This window comes from Lissotriton vulgaris, chromosome 1_1, assembly GCF_964263255.1.
Source record: "Lissotriton vulgaris chromosome 1_1, aLisVul1.2, whole genome shotgun sequence".
Taxonomy (NCBI): domain Eukaryota; kingdom Metazoa; phylum Chordata; class Amphibia; order Caudata; family Salamandridae; genus Lissotriton; species Lissotriton vulgaris.
Window position 1 is genome coordinate 674,113,324 of NC_141685.1, and position 25,431 is coordinate 674,138,754.

Consider the following 25,431-nt stretch of genomic DNA (forward strand, 5'->3'; position numbering starts at 1 on the left):
GCAGGAGTAACGATAAGCAGAGGTGCCAGATGAGGGAAGGTGGCGAGAGGGGCAGGCCCTGCATGATACCACAGAGCTTTTTTTGTGCTTAAGTGCGACCTCAGAAAGTAACTCTCCCTTGGCCAGCTTCCCCTCCTCTCCAACAACAGATCAGGGTCAAACTCTCCCCTGGATGATGTGAGAAGCCTGCAGTCCCCAGCGCTACTTGGAAACAAAAGTCCCTGCTGCCTGTCTAGACGACCTGGGAGACTCCCAAGAGGGGGCGGGGAGGATGAGCATGGCTATTTTACCCTGCTTAGGTCAACCCTGCCTTTCACCCTTATCAGCGGATGCACATAATCACAGACATACGACTACTTCTGTATCAAAGTTAGAAGGCGCTTCTCACAAATAGCGTCATGGCACTTTTTCTCTAAGGGGGAGGGGGGGAAAGAATGAAGGGCAATCAAGAAAGAAGGATGGGGGAGGGAGAAATGTGGGCAATCAGCAATGTAGCAGGATGGGGTGGGGTGCACCGAGTCAAACAACACGGATTGGTGAGGGGTAGAGAGGGCCTGAAAACACATGCACTCTTATGGAGTGCTAGAGTAAAAATAAAAGTACTTCTGCAAACCCACTGCCAGTGGAAGGACACTGGCCACAGACAGGAAAGTGTACTTGCTCCAAGCTCCAAGGAAGACAAAGAACCGAAAGAAAAGTGGGTGCTGGAGGGTGGATCAATGACAAGCAATGGAATAAAAGTGTCAAGGAAGCCAGCCAATGGTAAGTAACGGACGGGCTTTAAGCCCATTTCAATGTTTTTGTTTACAAGAGATTTTGCAAGCACAGCGCAAGCGTTGTGCAGGCAAAACCTTAACAAATTACTAAAACCACACGTAAAATGTGTACACAATTCTACATTAAATTGCTCTGTAGCGACTGATTAATATTTATACCCAAGAAATGACACTGAGGCAGCCTCTATTTGTACTGAACAGAATGTGGCAGTAATTCTAATTTAATCTATAGGCTTTTAAGCTGTGGTCTGTTCCTGCAGCCTTGGGCTAGTCACATCCAACTCATCTCATCTGCTGACTAGCAGAAAGAATATGAAAAGAGATGCATTACAAGTTGTTACATCCCTATGACTTTTCTGTGATGTTCCTTTAAACTTATTTGGAATGTTTATGTTTCGATCTGAAGTAGAACTGTTGTGAGCAGGAGTGGTTGGAGAGAGCAGTTGTACGATGCTGTATCTCGAACAAGTTTCTCCTTTCCGGCAAGGTAAAGATACAATTAGGAACAGACCGCAGGAAAAAACAAAGCCCCAGCATAAAATCTGCTCCTCTCTGGTGGAAAATGAGTACTTTTTAGATGAACCCCTAAATAGCACAGCAACGAGACAAATGAGCTGCAGTTTTTAAAGCGAGACCCCAGATTCCTGGATATATTCTTGGCTACTCTATCTATATCTCAGCCAGCTGGGAAGAAGAGAAAGTAGAACAACTGAGTACCTCTGCCTTCCCAGAGCCAATATTGTACTGAATGCTGGCCACCCACCAGTCTCATATTCCCAGGTGCAGGTACAACGAAGGTGCATAAAAGGAACTGCTAGGATAGATAGAATTATCACAGAACCAATTGTGCTGATGAATTACATTGTCTCAGACTGTTTAGCAATCGGAAAATGTCCTCCTTATTGGTGCTTCGCAGTCTGCAGGGATGGGGCTTGGCGTTCACAGCTATGGTGGTATTACTTTCAAGTGTGCTGCAAGCCACACCCTGCCCAAGCTTCTGGTGATATTCCAGTCTAGGCCTTGCATATCCAAGTGCCCTAATGCCCTCACTCTCAAGCCACTGCTGCATGCCATTCAACTGATTCTTCGCAGAATGGAGCTATGTGCATAGTTATTTAGATCGGTTCTCTCTCCCCGTTTAACTCGAGAAATAATTTCTGCTCCTTTCTGCATTTGTGGAATGTGTCAGGGATAAAGGAATGCATTCAAATTCCTAGCAGGAAGGAGTCACAGTAAGTAGTATTAGGACACCACCCTTAGCTGTGTTCCAACATAAAGGATTCGGAATTCATTTGGATCAGGTTCTGTTTTGCATACTACTGCAGCTGTTAGATGCACTCTCACAAAGGCACCTGAAGCTGTACCTTGAATTAATGCTATGCACAAGGCTTATGTTCTCCAAATTGTAAGAAATCGCAATCCAGACATTTTCCATTATGGTAATTGGATTCTCTAGCAGACACGAAGAGACTAAGGAGCAATTAGGTATTTAAATAGTGACTTGACACCCTTTATGACTGTGACTACGGGGGCATGTCCCTCCTCTGTTTAAACAGCATGGTGGTTTCCCCGCAATAGGGAACATTTATTAATGTAAATAACTGAGGATGAGTAAACCCACTGCATGTTTTAAGTCATATGTTGTGTGTCCCGAGACAATAGGGAAAGGATGTGAGACAATAAAAACACTTTAATAGTATTCCCAGGTCAGTTTTCCAGTCCTAATGAAAGCCTCGGACACCTAGGGGCCGTTAAGGAAAGGCTGAAACATGTTGACTCTACAGAGAGTATAGGACCATTAAGCCACAGACGCACAACATGTTTCTGCTCATTCCATGGATGCCCATTATTAAAGGGATACCTGGGAGTTCACAAGGTGTTTTTAAATTCCAGTAGACCCCAGCAAAAAAACAATAGGTTCGGTACTCCCTAAAACATGGTTGAGCCCATCCTAGTTTATAGCGACCAGGATGAGACCCGGTGATGAAGCATGCTACTAGTATGAGAAGGTGTGACGGTCTTTTATAAAAACCTAAATAGGTTTTCAGTGGGTTCACTTCCGTTATTTCTTCCTCAATTCCAATGAATAACTTTATTAAATATAGGCTGCACCACACCTTGTTGTGATAAGAGGTTCTCTAGCATACTGCACGTGGGTCCCCACTGTAGCTTGGGTACTCCTTGTAAGCACTATCTGATCTTTTAGACAGAGATCTCTATGGGAAATCTCAGGGGGGCGGGGGATCAGCAAGTAATTCTCTTCATGTGGAAATGTGGGAACTAGTTGAATGGTTTTCCCTGAAGAGCCCTCTAGATCTGCTGTCAGTCTTGCACACAACCCACTCAGGCTCGATGGATAGGATGCATTAGCAGCCACAATAGGCACAGGAAGGCCATAAGAAGAGTTCAGCACAAGGCTGACACTACAGTTCTGTCACAGACAAACATGAATGGTAAATTGGTCAGAGGACTGGGATTATCAAAACTGGAATGCATGGATGGGATGTGGATGGAAGAGAAGCACTCAATAGAAACATAACCAGAAGAGGCAAGGAGCAACATCTGTGTAGAGGGAAATGAAGCAATAGGTACATGTGGAACACCCTGTACTAACTGTCAAACTGTGAGAATAGCATAGTGTGCTAAGAATCAAATCTGCAACAATGAAACCGCAAGCGCTGAACTAGCTCCTGTGCAAACAACTGAGAGGAACACACCACACAGCGTCAAGTACACATGGACCTCTTATGTCCTCAATTGAAAGAATACCTAATCCAGCAATTTAAAACAGAAGATGCAAGACAACAGAAACCTAAACTAACACACATTTCGAATTGGAGAATTCAAACTCTTCTAATACCTCCTTATTTGCATAGACACCATCTTTTATCAAACAGCTGACATTTGAAATGTCATTGCTCTAAATTAAAGGTCAGTAAAGAAAATGTCAGTTATTTTCTTTTTCATTTGGGGAAGGCAGAAAATGGTGTCTTTGTTTATTGTTCTGCAAACTATCTTTACATCGACACCTGTAACAAAGCAACATGGGTAGTTTGCGATCTCCATGTTGGTTTACCAATGAAGGCATAAGGATTCACAGCATGGCCGCAAATTCTAGTTTTTATGTCGAGTCTGCAGCAGCGCATGCACGCTCACTTGCGGACGTATTTTTTACAAAAGGGACTTGGAGCCCATCTATTGCTTACCATTTGATTCAGTGTCATTCTTCTTTGTTGTCTACTATTTGGCCAGTGCATGCCTAGAATCACTTTTGTTCCTTTCGATTGAGCCAGGTCCAAGCGTAGATTGATTAAACTTAATAAATGCCCATCCACTGCTCATGACGCGATTGAGGTAGTGTTGCTTTTTCTCCCTCCCCCTTGTGTGTGACGCTTCTTTCCCCTCTCACCCATCACATCGCCATGTTGCTGGGAGTATCAGCAACTATTATGCACTGGGCTCCAGCGACTCGAGAGCCCAGTGGACCCCATTGTAGCTGTCTTCTACTACTTTCCAGGGGTGCATGAAAAGTCTGGTCCTAATAACTCAATTGCAGGGGAGTAGCACCCCTTGTCCTGGTCTATGCTGACCCAAATAAGCACTCTCACTCGAGGCTAAATTCTATAAGAGGTGGGCTTTACCTTAACACTCCAGTGGTGAAAAGCTTAGAATTCAAAAGGTGTGAGTGTGTATATTTTTGGCCGACATCAGCGGCCCCCAATCTGGCAAGGCCTGAATGGGGACGATGATGGACAGCAGGATATAGAACCCCACTTCCTGCTACCGTTGACAACTCCTGCCTTCAGATGTCATTTTGGATATTTAAAACTAACCAGTGGTGGTCCGTGCAGGCAACAGCGGTGAGGCCGGTTGGGGAGGTATCCACCACCCCACCGCTGTTACCTGCATGGACCGCAGCTGAAACTAACTCTCTGTGTTAAGAGCACATGGCTGTGAAGAGGGGGGCAAAGACAACGCTCCGGGTTGCGTACGCTAGAGGATATTTGACTCTGGTCTAAGCAGTTTTGCAGGCATCACTTCACTCAGTTCATATTCTCTCAAATTTTGAAATAAAACACTTAAAACGTTATATACCATGAACACAAGTGATGCACACCTTTAAGTAAACCAGACGCACACTTGTATACACAGCAAAAACACCTCGTTAGGGGTAGCAAGCGCTATATAAACACAATTACAATACAATAAATACAAAACACACACAACCTATTACACACACATACAAAATGAGCAAGGGTCAGCAGCTGAAAGGATTTTTTGAACCCTAGGCAGAAGTACATTTTTGTTGCTGGAGAGCTACCTTTTCCCAAGCATCTGATCAAAACCTTTTGTTGCCAGTTGGCATCCTTTTGTGGCCATTTGTGGGGGAGCCTTCGGGTAGTTGCCTTAAACTACATGCCCCGGAATATTGTATTTGTAAGAGTGGTGATTGATGAAGAAAATTAATTCCACAATAAACGTGACCCTCAAAGAGATGTAGCAAGTGGGTCACAGCTGGTGTACAGTAGGTGACAGAAGAAGATCTGCATCAGCTTTAGTGAGTAGAGAAAGCAGGAAAGAGTGGGTTTTCCTGTCATCATGTTGCATGTATTCATACAGAAGCACAGTAAATAGAAGTTTAAAACAACACCTACTATGTCGGTCCCCTAAGAAGTTGTAGGCTGTGACAGCCATAGCACAGAGGAACCCTCAAGTTGTAATGTTTGGAGCTGTAATGCAATTATCGCCAACTCCAACAGTCACTTCGAACAGTGCAGTACAGGCTAATGCATCGTAGAGGGACAAAATATACACAATTTTAAAATACCTCAAGATTACTTTTGTATCCCACAACATATCCAAGCACTACAGCACTGGATTTTTGTCCTGTCTCTCCTTTTAAACTATCCCACGTGACGTTATTGCACAAGTACACTAGTGCACCCCTGGCTGGTGGCAGCTGTATGAATAGAACACGGTGTCTCCAACTAGTCGATCGTGAGCTACCAGTAGCTATGATACCCCTTCAAAGTAACTCACAGCCTTTAGTTTATTTTTCTTGTAACTTTAAGGGAAGACTGTGCTTACTTTATATTATTGTCATCAAGCTGCAGATAGCAGGGCCTGATAACCAGAAGTACTCGGTCATGTTTATTGGCCAGGCTGGTTCACAGAGCTAAAGAACTGAAGCACTGAAGTATTTAACTCCTAAATAAAGTCCTTGTCTACTCAATTTTGGAGCCTAAGAAAAAAATTATGTTTCTTAATGCTTTTAAAATGGGAGAAAGGGGGCGTGGCCAGGATGGCGGGCTGAGTGGTCGCACTCAACGTGAGCTCCGCCGTCCCTGAACCCTGATCCTGCTCCGAATGCGCTGATTCTCCCCCCGGGACACCGCGATTCAAGGTGCAGGGGAGTGGTGCCATGGAGGAGCAACCAAAATTTCGCTGGCGGGCCCCGGAGTGTGGGACTGACTCCGGAGGCGGCACCGCCACGGAGAACGAGCGGGGCCTAGCACACGGCCTGGCGGAGAGGCGGACCCTGCCTGGCCCTGAACGTCGGCCCGGGTGATAGCAGCTGCTTTCCTGATGAAGGACTGGGTTCTTTTGGACCCAGCGGTGCCAGGGCACAACACCTGAAACCTTCGTGGGTAACCTGCTCCGGCGTACAAGTCACAGAGACACGGGACACTTCCTTCGGCGTCAAAGAGTCAAGGTTTATTTACTGCAGGGAACACAGAAGTCACAGGAAGTACATCGAGTGTAGTTCGGGGAGACTGCTTCAAATTGGTTTTGTGGATCGCTCCTTTTATACAGTTTTTACCCATAGGCTAACATTGAACACAAAAGTTTACAACCCGGTTCCCACATTTCGCTCTCAGAGGGGTCGCTTTGGTCACTTTGAAACACACAAGGTCCGGAACATAAGTGCGGAAACATTTGGCGGTTCCCAACTGTAAAAACCCATCTTCCCACCATTAGCAAATTCCAATCAGCAGTAAAGTAGATCGAAACAGGAACGAAGACAGGTGCAGAGGAAGACGGAGACAGTGGGGAGATCGGAAAGGGTGTAAAAGGGGAGGTATCGAGAAGCACGAGATACAGGCATCAAAGGGACGTGCCTAATGAGATGCACGGCTGAGACAATAAGTCCGTGCGGCAAGATGAGCCTCGAGCGGCGCCATCTGCCTTACAGCAGCAACCCCCTCGTCATAAAGACACTTACAAAGAACATGTGTCTTCCGCAAATATCTTGGGAGTCCCAGGGTCGCGAAGCGGACAGCGTCCGTTCGCTGGCTACTTGAGGGCAAGAGACAAAATGGATGCCGTATCTAAGATGGAACCCGTGGGTACAGATGAAAAGCCCACATAACAAACGAACGGTTTAAGTTAGCACAGCGAAACTGCGCACACTTACTAAACTCGTCATTTGCGGTTCATAGATACCAGACTCGACCATATTCGTGCGAGTCGAAAACACCACTTACAATTGTCACGGAACCTCAGACGCTCCTTTTGCCCTCATGTAGGCAAGCACTAGTCGGAATCATATTCGATATTCCTCAGACCATCAAGATGTTGTTGTAGCATAGCTCTGTCCAATCGAGTCCCCTTGGTAACAGATGGTTGTCTCATACACGTTGTAGCACAGAGGCCACATAAGGCAGGACCACACTGCACACAAAGGCAACACGTGAACAGGAACACTATCACAACCCCGATGATCATCAGAATCTTCCAACCCCAAGTCGATATCAGGCCCCAAAACCATCCAAGTAGTGTCCAATCCCCTACATCCACGTGTATGGATTCGGAGATCTTATGCAACTTCGAGATGGCTTGATAGACAGTAGGAGCATTATCTGGAATGAAAATGCAACAGCTCGAATGGATCACTCTACATACCCCACCGCGATCTGCCAAGACGACATCTAAAACCATACGGTTTTGTAACGTCATAAGTCTCTCCGCCTGAAGTTCTGTGGTGATATTACCAAGGGCACTGGCAGTAATATTAGCTGTCGATTCTACCACTCGAGTCAACTGTCTCAGGTTCCTACTATTAACCATAGGTCCCCAAAACGGGAGGAAACCCTTGAAAAAGTCTCCTGCCTCTTGACCGGCAGTATCCTCTTCGCTAATTACGCCTCGTACAACTCTAGTCTTATGATAATCGGCATCTACAGTGAACGTCGGAGGCAACAGATTTGCAATAAAACATGAGCCCATGAAGTCTGCGGGCAACCATGTGTATGCACGATCATGACAGATAAAGTATGTACCCTTGGCAGCCAGAAACACAGGGGACGGGAACATTGGCAGAACGTAACTTTCAGTGCAAGCACTTGCTCCAAGTGGGGCGTGCGAACCACGACCCACAAGACAAAGGTTACCAGTGTGGGGTACGACCCATATCGGAGGCGAGCTTTTAAGCTGCTTTTCATTAGTGAACATACTATATTCCCCTCTACTTAGGACCCTATAGGCTTGTACCTCTTCTTTAGGGATAAGAAAAGGATCATGGATCTCATCTTCCATATCCTCTATTGCCATCGATAGCAGCCTCTGATACGAAGTAGGACCAGAGTTGGGGGAACGTTGTTCTTGAGTGGGGTGGAAACCCAGTGCGCTTCGAAACATTGTTTGGAATGCTCGAGCTGACCCTTGGGAACTATACGGTAACACCAGATATGGAATTCCCTTACCCGTAGTATGTGGCATCAACCCACACACCCAACAATTAGTAGTGTTAACCACTAACTGATGCTGATGGAGGAGCTGAATAAAGGAATTGTTGCGGAATTCTACACGTCTAGCCTGCTCGTGTTCCGGTAACATATGAAAGGAATGAGGAGAAGCAGTAGAAGTAGTAGAAGTAAGGTTAGGGTAAGGAGTAGGAGTAGGGGTAGCAAGTAAGAAGTAAGACATAGTGTAATACACCCCACCCGCCAAAAATGCAGAAGCAGTCAAAAACAACACAAACAATTGGAATATAAAACATTTGGTACGACTGAGTTTCTGCAGCTTGACTCTGTACGCCTGAGCTCCTTCCAAATCATTCAGCTTCGAAAATGCCATTCCCTACGACCGTCCGCAACGTTTCTTGACGCACTCCGTTCTGTGCAGCAATAGTCAATCCCCAGGAGTTCCTAGGAACCGACGGCCTTTAACCTAGCGTCAAGACCTACTGTCCAGAAGGAAGTACGCGCGCGGCCCTACGGCCCTCAATACACAATATGTATATATATGCACAATTTTTCTCAGCTGTGGAAGTAAAAAGATACAAGGAAGGAAGCTTGATATATGTACAAAAAATTTCAATGATACGAATGTTCAAAGTTGATCATGGGAAACGAGGATATTGCAGTTATCAATTTCAGCAAAGCAAAAAATTTTTATTTGTCCTTAGTGTGAGATCGCAAAGAATATCGATGTTTCCCGGGACGTGTCTGCTCGTCGAACAAAGGATCCGTTGAAGAGACAGCGTCCTGCTGATCAGTTGGTTGATCTGGTCTTGAGTCTTTTGCTGACAAGTGTTCAACAGTGGCTTTCTGCTGCGCTGAGGGTTCTCCAACAAGCTGCGCGTCGCTAAAAGGTACAAACGCCGGCAATGTTTCTGTTTCTGTTGACGCAATACCTTTCCTTACCCACGGGTCTGCCGGCAAAGGAATAGGGACTCGCTTACAATGGGTAGCATGTACCCAATTTTTCCGCCCCTCAAGACGAACGGCAGTCCTCGTGGCCAGGAGTACCTGGTAAGGTCCAGTGAATCGGGGGTCCAGATTCTTTTTTCGTGAGAAGTTACGAGTAACCACCCAATCCCCGGGCTGGAGCTGGTGGCCTGGACCCTCCGTCTGCGTCGGCAAGGCGTCGTAAACCTGTTGATGAATTAACCTCAGTTTAGCAGTCAAGTCATGTAAGTAATCAATCAACATCGGATACTCAAGAACAGAGAATAATCCTGGCCTAGGAACCCCCCACACATTCGCAGGACGGCCGAACACTATTTCATAGGGACTAAGCCCTATTCGGGAGTGTACAGTCGCCCTAGTTGACAGTAATGCTAGAGGCAAAGCGTCAGGCCACGAAAGTCCAGTCGTAGCCTGAATCTTCGCTAGCTTTAGTTTAAGGGTGCCATTGTACCCTTCAACTAATCCAGCTGACTGAGGATGATTGGCGCTGTGGAATTTCTGATTAATTCCAAGGCCCTTACACACACTCTTCATCACACTTCCAACAAACTCACTTCCGTTATCTGACCACACGACTCTAGGCATTCCATACCGAGGAAAGTATTCCTTCAGTAGGATTTTCGCAGTAGACAAAGCAGTATTATCTTTGAGGGGATAGGCCTCAATCCATCGGGAGAATGCGCAAACCACAACCAGAACGTATTTCAGGTTATTGCATCGCTCCATATGGATGAAGTCCAATTGGATCACCTCAAAGGGATACGAAGGAGGAGCAAAACTGCCAGGGGGAGTTGGGGTTCCTTTGCCAGGATTGTACATTATACACACCATACAATTCTTCACCAACCGTTCAGCACATTTCGTAATGCCATCATTCTTCCACACAGCAGCCAACAACTTGCAAATACCTTTCGCGCTAATATGTGCTAACCCATGTGCCATTGTCACAACGGCCAGCACATACGCATCAGGCAACATCCATCTTTTCTGATCTGACAAATCAATCCAGCAACCATTCACATCCAACTTTCCCGTACTTTCTTTCCACTTCGTCTTTTCAGTATCAGTGGCCTCATTCTGTATTGCTTTCACACTCTCTATAGTATCCTCACACATACTCGATTCTGTAGGCCACCTAACCGAACTCGTCACATACATTCGAGTGCTAAGGTTCCGTGCAGTCTCCTTAGCAATCTCATCTGCAAACGCATTACCACGACCAACATCATCCGTCACTTTACGATGCGCACTACACTTAACAATCGCAACTTGTGCAGGTAAAGTCAGTGCATCCAAAAGATCGTTCACAAGCTGGCCATGCTGGATTTTCGTGCCATGCGACGTCAAGAAACCACGCTCTCGCCACAATCGTCCAAAACTATGCGCTACACCGAAAGCGTACTGGCTATCGGTGTACACATTCACACGTTTCCCTTTTGATAACACACATGCTCTAGTGAGAGCAATCAGCTCTGCAGCTTGGGCAGAATTCTGATTCAATCTCGCAGTCTCAACAACAGTATTCAACGTTACAACAGCATAAGCAGTAGTCACATCGCCATTCGGCAACTTAAAACATGACCCATCCACATACAGAGTGCCATCCGGGTCTTCCAATGGGGTGTTTTTAAGGTCCACTCGACCTTTTGTTTCCTCTTCTGTCCGCAAGTAACAGTCATGTTCTGCTACTTCATCTGACTCTGCACTAATTGGTAACAAAGTTGCCGGATTTAGGACATTACAACGCTTTATCTGAATGTGGCTTGCCAAGAGCGTCAATTCGTACCCAGATAACCTTGCACTCGTCAAGTGCTGAGTTTTCGTTCGATTCAAAAGAGTATCGACTGCATGCGGAACCATCACCGTAAGCATATTATCCATGACCAATCCTGCTGATTGTCGGATGGAGACCGCAGCTGCCGCAGTTGCTCTCAAACAACTCGGCAACGCTCTAGCTACTGGGTCTAAGGTCGAGGAAAAATATGCACATGGACGTTGCTTACCACCAAAAGGTTGCGTTAAGACACTCAAAGCACAACCTTCCCTCTCGTGAACATATAACGTGAACGGCTTGCTGTAATCAGGGGTACCTAACACAGGAGCCGAACACAATGAATCACGTAATTCAGAAAAACTTTTCTGACATTCTTCCGTCCATGGTAAAGGAGTTGAAACATCCTTGCACGTAAGAGCCACCAATGGTTTCGCTAGCAGTGAAAAATTAGGAATCCACTGCCTGCAGTACGACGTGATACCTAGAAAGGCACGCACATCTCTTTGGGTTTGTGGCACAGCCATTCGCGCAATCGCTGCAATTCTCTCTGGGGTCAATCTCCTTCCCTCCTTTGACAATAAGTGACCTAGATAGGTTACTTCTTGACAACAATATTGGAGTTTAGAAGGTGACACCTTGTGATTTAACTCACAGAGATGTTGCAGCAACGATACCGTAGCAATTTTGCAAATGTCCTGAGTATCAGCAGCCACCAATAAGTCGTCGACGTATTGGATTAAAGCCGCACCAACCGGCAACCTAAACGCATCCAGTTGACCCTTCAAGGCTTGACTGTAAATCGATGGACTTTCACAGTAGCCCTGAGGAGCGCGTTTAAACCGGAAGCTACGTCCACCGAGAGAGAAACCGAAAAGGTCCCTGCTCTCTTCGGCAATCGGGATGCTGAAAAACGCATTTTTCAAATCAATCACCGAGAACCATGAAGCAGTAGCTGGAATCAGAGTCAGTAGCGCCGTGATGTCAGGCACAACAGGGAATTGAGGAACCACAATTTTATTTACCTCCCGTAAATCGATAACAAAACGATAAACAGGCGGTTTGGTAGGATCAGTACGTTTAAGAATGGGCAGTACAGGGCTGTTGCACACGTTTCCCCGAGTCTCCTCAATAACATCTTTCTCGATCAAATCATAGATGATCGCTAACAAAGCTCGTTCACCATCAAGGGAGATACGGTATTGGGGAATACGTGGCAATCGCACATTCGATTTCAACTGAACAACATAAGGGGAGATATCAAGTAGGCCCACGTCATTCGGACCCGTCGCCCACAAAGATGCAGGAAGAGAATTCAATTCCGGTGGAAGCTTATCGAGAGACAAATACATGGGAGAGACTACTCTCTCTCCTAACGTAAGCTTTACACCCGCAGGAGAACAATACAAAGTTGCATACAAACGTTTAAGCAAATCCAGTCCCAAAAGATTTTCGCCACAACCAGTGGTCAAAATCAATGGAGCTTCGAGCTCACGAGGCCCAATTTTAAGGGGCAAAGGGCGCGAAACTGGATTGCTAACGGGGGCGCCAGAGAATCCAACGGAAACATTTGTTAAGCCAGACAAAGGTGCGCCAGGGAGTTTCGAATGCATGATAGAACTTTTCGCTGCACCAGTGTCCAACAGAAAAGGCTCAACGACGCCCGATGTAGCAACTGCGACGTAAGGCCCTCTCTGATCAACCGGAACTGATACCACTCCCTCTCCTTGTCTTTGGCTGTCCTAGTAATTACTGTCGTCAGTTCCCTGATCGACGTAATAATCGTCTACATTGTACTGCGCAGATCGTCCTTGTGATGATCCACGTTGATCGAAACAGTTATTAGAATTTGATGAATGGTCAGAACGGTCGTTCTGAGCACCACGACCTCTACCACGTGATGCTTGCTGTGAACCACCACGGCCTCCTTTAGATGGATTACCACTATTACGGTCATTTAAAGCAGGACAATCAAATTTAATGTGTCCCTCCTGTCTACAATAAGCACATTGATTGTACCCTAACGAAGATCTTTGGAAAGAGGAATCATTACGCGGCTGCGATCGATTCGATTGCGTCTGCATTCTATTCTGTTGAGGCGCATTCTGATTAGAACGCGGCGGATACGCTTGTTGTAACAACACTTTAGTTTTGAGCTCTTTCGTCTTTTTATCAGCACGGTCAGTTTCCTCTTTTTCTCTATTTTCGTAATATTGTGCCGTAGCCAATATCTGAGCTGAGGTAGAAACGGCCCACGCACTTTCTGAATTCTTCAATTTATTGCTCAAGTCGGGCAATAAGTTCGATACGAATTTATCCACAAACAACCTCTGTCCACCCTCAGTACCCATATCCTGTCCACTATGATCAACGAATGCTTCCTCAAACCTCGTGAAGAAGTCTGATACACTCTCATCTTTCTTCTGCTTACAGGCTGACAACTTGTCCCAATTTACCCTCATAGCTGGCATAAGCGTTTTCATTAATGTAATGATTCGCTGGGGGAGATCAGCAATCAACTGATCGGGTTTAGCAGCAGCCACTTGTCCAGCGTCTGCCGCTGTAATGGCATTCCAATCACCACCTAATTCATTTGCGTGATCTTGGTGACGAATCTTAGCCCATACCGGTTGCGGTACGACATTGCCAAACAACATGTCGATATCGGCAAGATTCATTACCGTAGCGTACACGAGCTGCGATAATTCCTTATAATACCCTGCAGGATTTTTGCGAGGATCGGGCAAAGATTGTTTCACCTGAAGCACTTCCGATCGTTTCCATGGGAGGTGTATCCACACTCTCTGGAAATGTGCCGGAACTGGCTGGGCAGCAGTATTATCAGCTGGTATCCAAACCGGCGGAACTTCACGCATAGGATATTGGCCAGACTCGTATTGTTTTTCAATGTCCTCAACGAACAATGCATGAGGAATAGGAGCGGGACGAAGTGATAGCAACCGCTCAATAGCACGTCGGACATTAGTGTCGACTATCAGTCCAGTTGCGAACTGAAGCCGAAGTTCAGACAGGGCGGTCAGCACCTCGTCAGGCGCATTGGCCACTATCTGATCATGTAAGAACTTGCACATTTCATCAAACACATATCTCTCAGTGGGTATGTTGAATTGATCAAACGTTTCGAGGACAACACGAGGTGGATTTCTAATAGGGTTTATCATCCAACCCATCGCCATGTTGTATAGCGCAACACGTTCTCTATTACCAGGAAGCTGGCTACGTCTCTGAGGACCATCAGAACCAGCAGACCCAAAAACAGGTCCGAGCGACTGAAAGAAGTTTGACGCAATGGGAGAATCACGATTACGAGTAGAGGGAGAAGAGTAAGACACAGGACTAACAAGAGAAGGAGTAGAGACATTAGCAACAACAGGGGTTAACAACACAGGAGCAGTAGCGGGAGCAGGAGTATGTGGAAGCGGAGGCGCAGTAGGAATGGAAATAGACAAGGGAGCAGGAACAGTCGGAAGAGCGGGTGCAGGTTGAGGAACTGGTGGAGGAATAACAGGTGGAAGAACAGGTACGGCAGGGACCACAGGAGCTGCGGTACCCTGTACGTACGGAGGTGGCGACTTCATAAGATAGGACATTAAAGAATCCTCAACTGCCTCTTCCTTCTTATCCGACTCCGTAGGCAAAGCAGGATAGCATTTATCTATGGACATACGCTGTAGCCTCTCAAACACTTCCTTATCCTTATCCTCCTTATCACGCTGAAACTGCTCAGCTTTCTTCACTATGGTAGCAACAGTATCTCGCTGACTACGTTTATTCTGTCTGATCTCTTTCTGTCGGGCTTCTTTGCGCCACAACCGAAAGGCATCAAACATGGCCGGCCTAGATTTACGTTCGAACAACTTTATTTCCAAATTATCTAAGATCGACGCTTCGAAGCTACCGTGAGGTGGCCAACGAAGATCGCCGTCTTTCTTTGTATATTTTATCCAATAATCGTTAAAAGCAATCGGGCCTAGCCCATGTTTGCTATATAAGTCATAAGTAGGAGTTCCAACCGGAGGTATCGGACACGAGTCCTCCAGCAGGGAATCCGCACCACAAGGTCTAAAACAACTGAACAAAGTACTGCGACCAGGCATCTTGCACACTAGCCGAGTTTCACAAACTTCAAGGGTTACGGGATTTACCAAGTCCCAGCAAGAACAAAACCCTCGGTCTTTGGCGGCTGCAGTCGTCAAACAAATACAACAACAAAGTACGCTAGCAAAGTGTCACCGACAAAAACACTCACACAGCGTGCACAACAAAAACACTCGTTAAAAGTGTTTACAACAAAAACACTCGCTAAAGTGTTTACAACAAAAACACTCGCTAAAGTGTTTACAACAAAAACACTCGCTAAAGTGTTTACAACCAAGGACTCTGGGAGCGACCCACAAATACTTAACTCAAAGATCAATGGCGTCCTCAGGAAGGCCCGTCAATCGTCTCGCTATACCAAGGTCTACGCCAGGCGCCAAAACAGGTCTACAGTCAGGGCAGCAGTCCGTCGCAGCCGTTAGGAGGCGGGAATCTTCGCGGGAAAAGTCTTCGGGCCACTTATTTCGACAACAGGATCGATGAAGCGGGGTGCACCTTCCCTCGGAGATTTCACACGAAGTTCCTCACGATCGTCGGGCTTGGACCGGTACCACTGATGCAGCCCCACGTTGGGCGCCAACTGAAGGACTGGGTTCTTTTGGACCCAGCGGTGCCAGGGCACAACACCTGAAACCTTCGTGGGTAACCTGCTCCGGCGTACAAGTCACAGAGACACGGGACACTTCCTTCGGCGTCAAAGAGTCAAGGTTTATTTACTGCAGGGAACACAGAAGTCACAGGAAGTACATCGAGTGTAGTTCGGGGAGACTGCTTCAAATTGGTTTTGTGGATCGCTCCTTTTATACAGTTTTTACCCATAGGCTAACATTGAACACAAAAGTTTACAACCCGGTTCCCACATTTCGCTCTCAGAGGGGTCGCTTTGGTCACTTTGAAACACACAAGGTCCGGAACATAAGTGCGGAAACATTTGGCGGTTCCCAACTGTAAAAACCCATCTTCCCACCATTAGCAAATTCCAATCAGCAGTAAAGTAGATCGAAACAGGAACGAAGACAGGTGCAGAGGAAGACGGAGACAGTGGGGAGATCGGAAAGGGTGTAAAAGGGGAGGTATCGAGAAGCACGAGATACAGGCATCAAAGGGACGTGCCTAATGAGATGCACGGCTGAGACAATAAGTCCGTGCGGCAAGATGAGCCTCGAGCGGCGCCATCTGCCTTACAGCAGCAACCCCCTCGTCATAAAGACACTTACAAAGAACATGTGTCTTCCGCAAATATCTTGGGAGTCCCAGGGTCGCGAAGCGGACAGCGTCCGTTCGCTGGCTACTTGAGGGCAAGAGACAAAATGGATGCCGTATCTAAGATGGAACCCGTGGGTACAGATGAAAAGCCCACATAACAAACGAACGGTTTAAGTTAGCACAGCGAAACTGCGCACACTTACTAAACTCGTCATTTGCGGTTCATAGATACCAGACTCGACCATATTCGTGCGAGTCGAAAACACCACTTACAATTGTCACGGAACCTCACTGACATTGCCAGCCTATCCCGGACCTCTGCGCTTCTCGTTGCTGTGGGGGTCGGCACCGGAGTTGCCTGATCTGGGGCCGCAGAGAGTCCGACATCGGGCCGGCATCAGTCTTCACGCAAGGCCGGGGCTCGGGCCTGAGTCCTGGGCCTCGCCTACCCTAGCGGCCTCTGGGCGGGCAGTAACGAACTGTGGGCTTTACCTGCCGGGCCTGGATGGTCCTGCCTAGCCCTGCGGCGCCCTCCCGGAGCGTGGATCGGCTGGAACGGAGGTGCCGAAAAGGAGGCGCCGGTCTTGGGGCCCCCCTGCTACGCAAGGCCGGGGCTTTGGCCTGTGCCCCGGGCCTCGAGGACGCTGCGTAGCGGTGAGCCACCGGCCTGCCGGTCGAGACTGTAGAGCTGGGAGCAGATCCCCTGACTGACGGAGACCCTGCGGTGAGTCCGACAACGGAGGGCCCCTGGGGAGGAGAGTTACGGCCGACATCCCCTGGAACCACGGGGGCCTGGGGGCAGGGCTATCGAGTCTCGGGCCTCCACTGCACCTAACCACCGGTCTGGCACTGGAACGGACCCCTTTGTGGCATCTTGGGTCTGTCTGTGGGACAAGGTGGAGATAGACCGGGCGTTGTCGCAGCCCCCACGTGGTCCACGAAGGCCTGCTGAGACCTAGCTTGGAGGGAGATCCCACATTGGCACTGGTGACGCCGAGCCCGAGGCCGCAGGGCTTGTGGCGCGAGAGGAAGGTGCGCTGCCAGACGGAGGGAAGACTTTTGATTAGTTGAATTAAGGCATATGTGTACAAAGTTAGAGATTTTCTATGCCAGTCTTGGTTTCAGTGTATGGAGTGCACACCTTTTGCTCTGCTAAAGAAAAATTGGTGTGTGTGTCTGACACTGTTTTCAATCTCCCAAAGCATTTGTAAAGGTAAGAAATGATTTATTTAATTAAGATAGAGACTTGTTTGCTCTATGGAGAATATTTGGAAGCAGATAGTTAAGTTTCAGTAGTGAAATTGAATGCCTGTACATAGGTTCTGCGCAGTGTTTCTTAAATGTTATTCAACAAATGATTTTGGGTGCAAAACACAGGTTCAACCAACGCGCTCTGGAAACATATCTGGGAGACCGACTACCAGGCTTCCCATCCGGCACGCCGCACGTCCTGACTGTTAAGCAGTACAGGTAATTATTAGGACTCCGGGGCCACTGAGCACACCTGTGTAATATTCTAGGCTGCGCCTCGCACCTGTCGGAAAGTGCACTGAATAAGCTCTTGCATTCTTTGACAACTAGACATTACACGAATTGGCATACCCTTCAACCTCAAATTGCTACAATAGGGCAAGCGTTGCATAATATTTGGATATTCCGTAGAGTTCGTGTATCCCCCGCTCTTTGGCTATCTTCTGAAAATAAACGCCTCCTTGTCTGCAGCAGATCGAGGCAGCTGAGCTCATTTTCAGGCGGGGTTACTGAATGCTCAAATTCAGTTTAGGCTACAAATTATCAGAGACGTGTCTAATGCCTCCACAGTATAAGAAGCGACAGGCAAAAAGAAAGATTACAAAACTGAAACGTTTATGAGTGTAGCTACCATGAGGCCTTGAAACAAAGTGAAATACAAGGAATGGAGCAGGGATTTAAGTGGGGGGGAGGGGGACTGACAAAATCATATAATCGTATCCAGCAATGGATAGAAACATAGCAACATATTGTAGGCAATACACATTTAAGGTAAAAGGGCAGGACAACCCCTCAGGAATTCAAACATGAGAGGCCGAACATAGATTCATGATGAAAATGCATTAATCTACCGAGGCACCGCATCCTGCTTATGCAACATGTTTTCTTTAATGGAGTGTTAGTCTTAGAGAGCAAGTGTTGTAATGTAAATAGCACATGGAGACCTATACTTAACCCTTCTTGTCTGATTAACCAAAAGGAGAAATGGGTCCTCGAGGCCTATTGCTCAGAGGGTCTCGAATGAGGACAAGAGACAGCTAGAATGAGCCCACACAGGCCCTTATCAAACTGCTGTTTATTACTGAGATTAAAGAACAAATGTTTCGCTTTTAAATATGGTAAGCATACACTAAATTAAATTGACATATAAATTGTGTTCCCCTAGTAAAATGTATTTTTTAAGTTCAACCTGATGTTTTCGACAAGTGGTGGTAAAGCATTATTTATTACATCTGACCAGCGCTCTGTGATTAACCCACCCTCCTTTGGCAACATTTCTCTTCTTGCTCGACTAGGAAACACGGGCAGAACTTCCTAAACATTCGAGTTCATGGGAAGTGGTGACCCCATAATGTCAGTACTACCCTGCCAGCAATAACTCCCTTATAGCTGCCAATATTTCAGATTGCTGTGTGTGACACTTTCATAATTGCAGTGTAATTATAAAGTGACATTTCAACGACTATGAGTGACACCGAAGTGGAACAAAAAGACAGTGGCTGCTACCTGCCCAACCACAGCGGCACCAGTGATCACACCAGCTAACTTTGGGATTACTAACAAGGACCCAGGGGACAAGCACGTTTATGTTGTCTCATTTAATAACAATAAAAACAAAACTGTTTCAGACCGCAAGGCTGGAGTGCGAATCCTGTTACTAACAAATATGTTTAATAATTTAGTCCAAATGCAGTGCCACCAGGATCAACTTTCAGTTTCAACATTGGCACCCCCACTTGAAGCATGGGAAAGTCAAATGCATAATAAGAAGCGTTTTCTTAGTAACAGAGAAGAGCCGTCTTCGACAAGCAAACTAACAAGACTTTTTTTCTTAGAAAATATAATTCCAATTTGATTTTGCTCCAGAAAATCTGGGCTCAGAAAAGGCCTGGATGACTCAGGCCTCTATCACTTAAATACAACACATATTGCATTACAAATGCTAAAGGTGTCACATTTGCAAAAGTTAAAACTATTGGCATTGTAAATGAAAAAGCTATTCATTTCACTATTTTCAAAACCAACACATAAAGAAGAAATTTGTCATTTACAATACCAATAGCTCAAACTTTCCTAATGCGAGACCTATTGCATTGCAAATGCTTGTTTCAAGTGGGAGACACAAAGTGAATAAAACTTTTGATTCAGCCAAATACCTCTTAATATTTTACGAAGTATGTTTAGTCACTTAAAACTCCTCCCATTTAAACAAATCTATTTTTCTGTTATAAATGTGGTGGATAGGCTATGTTACAACTCATGCGTTTAGAACGCATGCCATTACAACGTGGTGATTACAACTACTGCATTGTTACATCGCAGACCATTACAACGCAAGTCATTACAATGATTTACTGTAGGGGGGGCGCAGGATGTTGGAATAGTATAATTTACTATTCCAACTCCAGTCTATGCAACAATGGGGAAGGTGTTGAATTTAAAATCCAACATCTTCTACCCCCTACAGCAAGTAGTTGTAACAGCTTGCTTTGTAATGGCATGCAATGCCGTTGTAATGACCGCGTTGTCATGGTATGCATTGTGTAGTCATCATTGTAAATGATGTTTACCAAATGTGGTACCATGTCTACAGGACACTGGGAGCAAGATGCTTGGTGTTTCTAAATGTGACACTTGGAAATGGGAGAACATATTAATGAGGAGGTTTATGGAATCCACATAAACAAAGTTAACTTTTCAGTTTAAATTTCTCAATACAGTGCCTTATTTATAAGTGAAAAATACAGCCATTATTTTAAGCTAGCGGAATGTAACTGCCAAAATATTTTCACCTTTTCCGCACTTTCAATTTCTCCCATTTGTGCTATAGATGTAACGGTGCCACATATGGCGAAACGAAAGGTTATGTCCCGTGCCACAAGTGCATATGACACGGTCTCTCAGTCACCTGTACACATATATCCCACTTATACACACACGTTAATACATCTCTGACACACATGGCAGCCCTGTCATAATGCCCCTCGTAAAAATAGTTTGTTTAAAACATAGCATCTGGCTCTATGGACATTAGGCTAAAACCAATTGAGCTGGTTGTGGGAGAGTCTGGTAACAATGCATGAGGTTTAGCCTTAAGTAGCTCCTGATGATTTTCAGTGATCAGAAGTGGCTCCCACTACAGATGTAGAAACACACACGGCAACATGCAAAGACAAACCTGTCAACAGCTGTAAAAAGATTGAGACAGGATAAAAAAAACACACACACACCGTTTTTGCATTTCTAAACTAATCACTTCTTATAAATTTTTCCATATACTTCAGTCCTGAGATACACAACACTGGATAATTTAATATGCAGTGCCACAGATTCACTAAAAACCTAGGCAACCATGCACATCCACACATGACACTACTTTTTACCTGCTTCGGTGAACTTATGGAAATGACACAATATTTCTTGCCAGGGGCAGTGCATGCTCACCTGGAAGCAAATGAAGAATCATACCTGTTGCTTCAAGTGCTTTGCAGCTGAATCTCCATTCTTCGGGTCATTCAGAGCCTCTTGTAGTGCCTTGTGTGACAGCATTCTCTCCTCAAGTATAAGATCCAATTCTATTTCAAAAGTGTATACACATCCATTTTCAATATTACCCATACTACAAACTGAATGAGAAGTACATCAATAACAAAACAGAAGCAGAACAAGCCCCATTATCCAGATATGTAGTTATTGTTTTAAATATACCAGGGCACAACTGTCATAAAACAGGACTCACATTCAAATACTGTGGTGTGTATACAGGAGATGAATCCCAGTCACAAAGTCCTAATATTATATAGGCCTGAGGACTTCAAGACCTGCACAATTGTGTAACTGGTATGGTTGGACAAAGCACTGCAAACTCAATAGAAATGCCAATGCTATCTCTGTGTGTGTCTAGTATGCTTGAAAGCCAAAATGCAGCTACTGATGGCAGTGAGAGAGAAAGGATGGAAGACTCAGACTATACAGGATAGTCGTATACTAGATTAATGAATATCAGCTGTAAATGGGAATAATTTACGATCTACAGTGCTTTAAACTTGCCAACATTCATTCCTCAAAGAAATCCATTGATGCATTGCTGTATTTGAACCTCCTCTGTGTTATTGTTGAATTGTAAACCCTAAACACACCTCCAGGTGGCCCTCTGTTCAATGTTTTTGATTTTCTCAAGGAATCAACTATTTACCTGTTAACTAAGCACCAAATTACTCCTGAAACCTGCCTTGCATGGGCCTCGAACAAAAAGTGACACATCAATGCTTTGTATTGAAAGAACTAACCAAATATGTCAACAACATTTATCTCTTTTTTAATTAAATGACAATTTTCAAAGCTAGATTAAGCACAGGGGTAACTACACTGAAGGTACTCTACGCCATATATTAAATTGACGACTAAGCAGTATATACCTTCTTATTTTACTTGGACTTTCATCTGCATTTGAACTTGTAGATCACACTTTGCTAAAACTGCTGAAATGCAGAATTGGGTTCCACAACCAGGTTCTGAATTGCCTCCCCTTACCCGTAACCAACTGCTGAAAGTCAGGTACCCACACATCATTGACTGCACCACTTAACTCTGGTGTCCCCAAAGGTTCTGTTGTAGCATGGCCATGTCTGAACTGGGGTGGCTTGGTGAGCAAAATAACGATGGATTAAACCCAGATCTGTGACTGGGGGTGACTGTTTTGCCATTGTGCAACATTCCGTCCATCATCTTGTGTGTTTTGCTGTTCACCCTATGTGGGATGGGTATGCCCAGACGTGGGTCCCGTGCTCACCAAGCCACTGGAGCCAAGCTATCCTGGCTGAAGACAGCTGATAGCCAGAAACCGGTCCTAGGATGCTTGATTCCGGTCCAGGGAAGACATGGCTTGGCAGTTCGGGCTGGACTGTTCCCATGAGGCACAGGGTCAAGACTGATTTGCATATGGCCATGTCTGAACTGGGGTGGCTTGGTGAGCAAAATAACGATGGATTAAACCCAGATCTGTGACTGGGGGTGAATCTTTTGCCATTGTACAAAATTCCGTCCATCATCTTGTGTGTTTTGCTGTTCACCCTATGTGGGAAGGGTAAGCCCAGACGTGGGTCCTGTGCTCACCAAGCCACTGGAGTCAAGCTATCCTGGCTGAAGACAGCTGATAGCCAGAAACCGGTCCTAGGATGCTTGATTCCGGTCCAGGGAAGACCTGGTTCGGCAGTTCGGGCTGGACTGTTCCCATGAGGCACAGGGTCAAGACTGATTTGCTTATGGCCATGTCTGAACTGGGGTGGCTTGGTGAGCAAAATAACGATGGATTAAACCCAGATCTGTTACTGGGGGTGAATGTTTTGCCATTGTGCAACATTCCATCCAACATCTTTTCTTTAGCCAGAAATCGGTCCCCCCCGCCACCCTGTGGCGGCCTACTGTTTTGAACCCCCCTCCCAGTCCGGTACAGTCGGCCCGCAATCTCGGCTGCCTTTTCGATAACTCTATGTCCTGTAAAGCTCAGGTCAACAGAGTTACCGAGGCCTGCTTTGGAAAGCTGCGCATGATCAGGAAGATCTTTCCCTATCTCCCTCAGACGTCCCGCAAAATGATTGTCCATGCTCTTATTACGGCACATCTAGATTATGCCAACAGCCTGTACGCCGGTGCCCCCCTCTATCTCATTGATCGACTGCAAATTGTTCAGAATGCGGCAGCTAGACTCATTGGAAACATCCCTACCCGCAACTCGGTCTCAGCCTACCGGAACGAACTACACTGGCTCCCCATCTCCCGTTGCATTCAATTCAAAATTTTGATCCTTGCCTTTCGGGCTATACACGGAATTGGCCCGGCTTACCTGAGTAAAAGACTCAAATTATCTGTATCAGCCAGATCTTTGAGATCAAACAGCCTTCGTCTTTTGGTGGCACCCAGATTTCGGCTCGCCAGGAGTGGCGGCAGAACGTTCGGAGTGACCGCGGCCAAGTATTGGAACAGCCTCCCTCTGGACCTTAGGTTCATTGAGTCAGAGCAAGTCTTCCGACGTAAACTTAAAACCTGGCTGTTCACCAATCTCTGATTAAGTTATCCTTGTGGCCCTATGCAGCTTCAGGTTATGATGTACATGCACCTGGTAGCTCCCTCCTCGTGATTAACATGTACTCACAGCGCCGGGACACCCCCGTCTGGGGTAGCTGCGCGCTTTATAAGCTTCTTAAATAAATAATAAATAAATAAATCTTGTGTGTTTTTCTGTTGTAGCACCAGCATTATTCAATATAAACTTATCTTCAAAATATCGGTGAACTTTAAACTCTCTGGACATGTAAAGGCTGATGGCATGCCATTACATCTTAAAACCTTCTGCTTCAATAACATCACCGCCCTTTGCTCTTTTGAAGAAACTTTAACAATGGATGACAATTAATTTTCTCCTTTTAATTTCTCAAAATAGAGTTCATCCTTATTACCCTTAAGTACAAAAAACAAACTTCACAGTGCAACTCTGAATTAACACAAATAGTAAAATGTCCACCCATCTATCTGTAAGTTCATCTGTGAAATCTCTGGATTTTATTACTGACATCATTTTTTTGCCCCAATTATTTTTTGATGTATTCGAGTACAACCCACACTAGAAAGTTGACGTAATGGGGAAAACACAAAGTAAAATCCGAAATTATAATGCAACCAATACCCCTCAAGTTTAGTATGCAATCAACAACAATCGGAGACCAGCTTTAGAGCAATTGTGGCGTTGCTCTCGAATTCTTTGCCTGAATACAGAACCTTTATTCCAGTCACACAATACAGGAGGGGTAAAGGTTACTAAGGGGAAAATAGCATTGATCAACAAACAATTGCCTTGATTTTGACATATGGGTAATAGATGGAACCCATTACCAATCCCCCAGTGCTTCATCTGCATTTCCGTGGTACTCTGGCACTAAATGAATCTTTCACTAATGCCACAACATATTCGTGAAACTAAGGACACGACAGGCAACCTCGCCTTCAGGAAAAAGTTTAAACATACATTTTCAGCCTTTATCTAAACAAATTGTGCATTCAGTTGCTCGATTGTGTATATCCTTTTCTACTGCAACTTCATGTTATTCTTGTATTGCAACCCTTTATGTTTGAGAAGCCCTACAGTATATCTCTCATGTAAGTGTGTATTATTAATACTACAACTGTTTAACACCTTTCAGAAAAGATTTTATCTTAGTACCAGTTTATCAACCAAATAAAGCAATAGGCAACTGCAAGATAACCAGCACATTTGTCAGAAGGGTTTTCCACTGCGCGTGAACACGTTGGTTTTTATATACGTTTTAGTAACGTTTGATTCTACTAAAGGTCTGTAAACATTAAGTGCCTGATTAAGAGTTGCTGGTAATGGGAAATCTTATAAGAGGAAGTGATGAAACTAGATGAGAGAATAATAGAGGCACTTTTCTATGCAATGGTGGATTTTCCCCTGGCGTTCACAATAGCTCCTGAACCTGGAAGATTTTTCATCAATATCCAAATCAAATTCATGTTTTATGCCATACATTTTTTATTGATTTTACAAATTTGACTCTCAATCATACCTTTTCACAACATTTGGTTCTCAGCAACTGTTACA

At 45.5% G+C, this 25,431-nt stretch overlaps 1 protein-coding gene across 1 annotated transcript in view; it reads right to left on the reverse strand.

The window, feature by feature from the left end:
* The window catches only part of TRMT13 (tRNA methyltransferase 13), a 207,594-nt gene that overhangs the window by 97,860 nt on the left and 84,303 nt on the right, over positions 1–25,431 (reverse strand). The window contains exon 6 of the mRNA XM_086954492.1: positions 21,282–21,388. Within this exon, the coding sequence (XP_086810618.1) occupies positions 21,282–21,388 (107 nt within the window). The remainder of the gene's footprint in view (positions 1–21,281; positions 21,389–25,431) is intronic.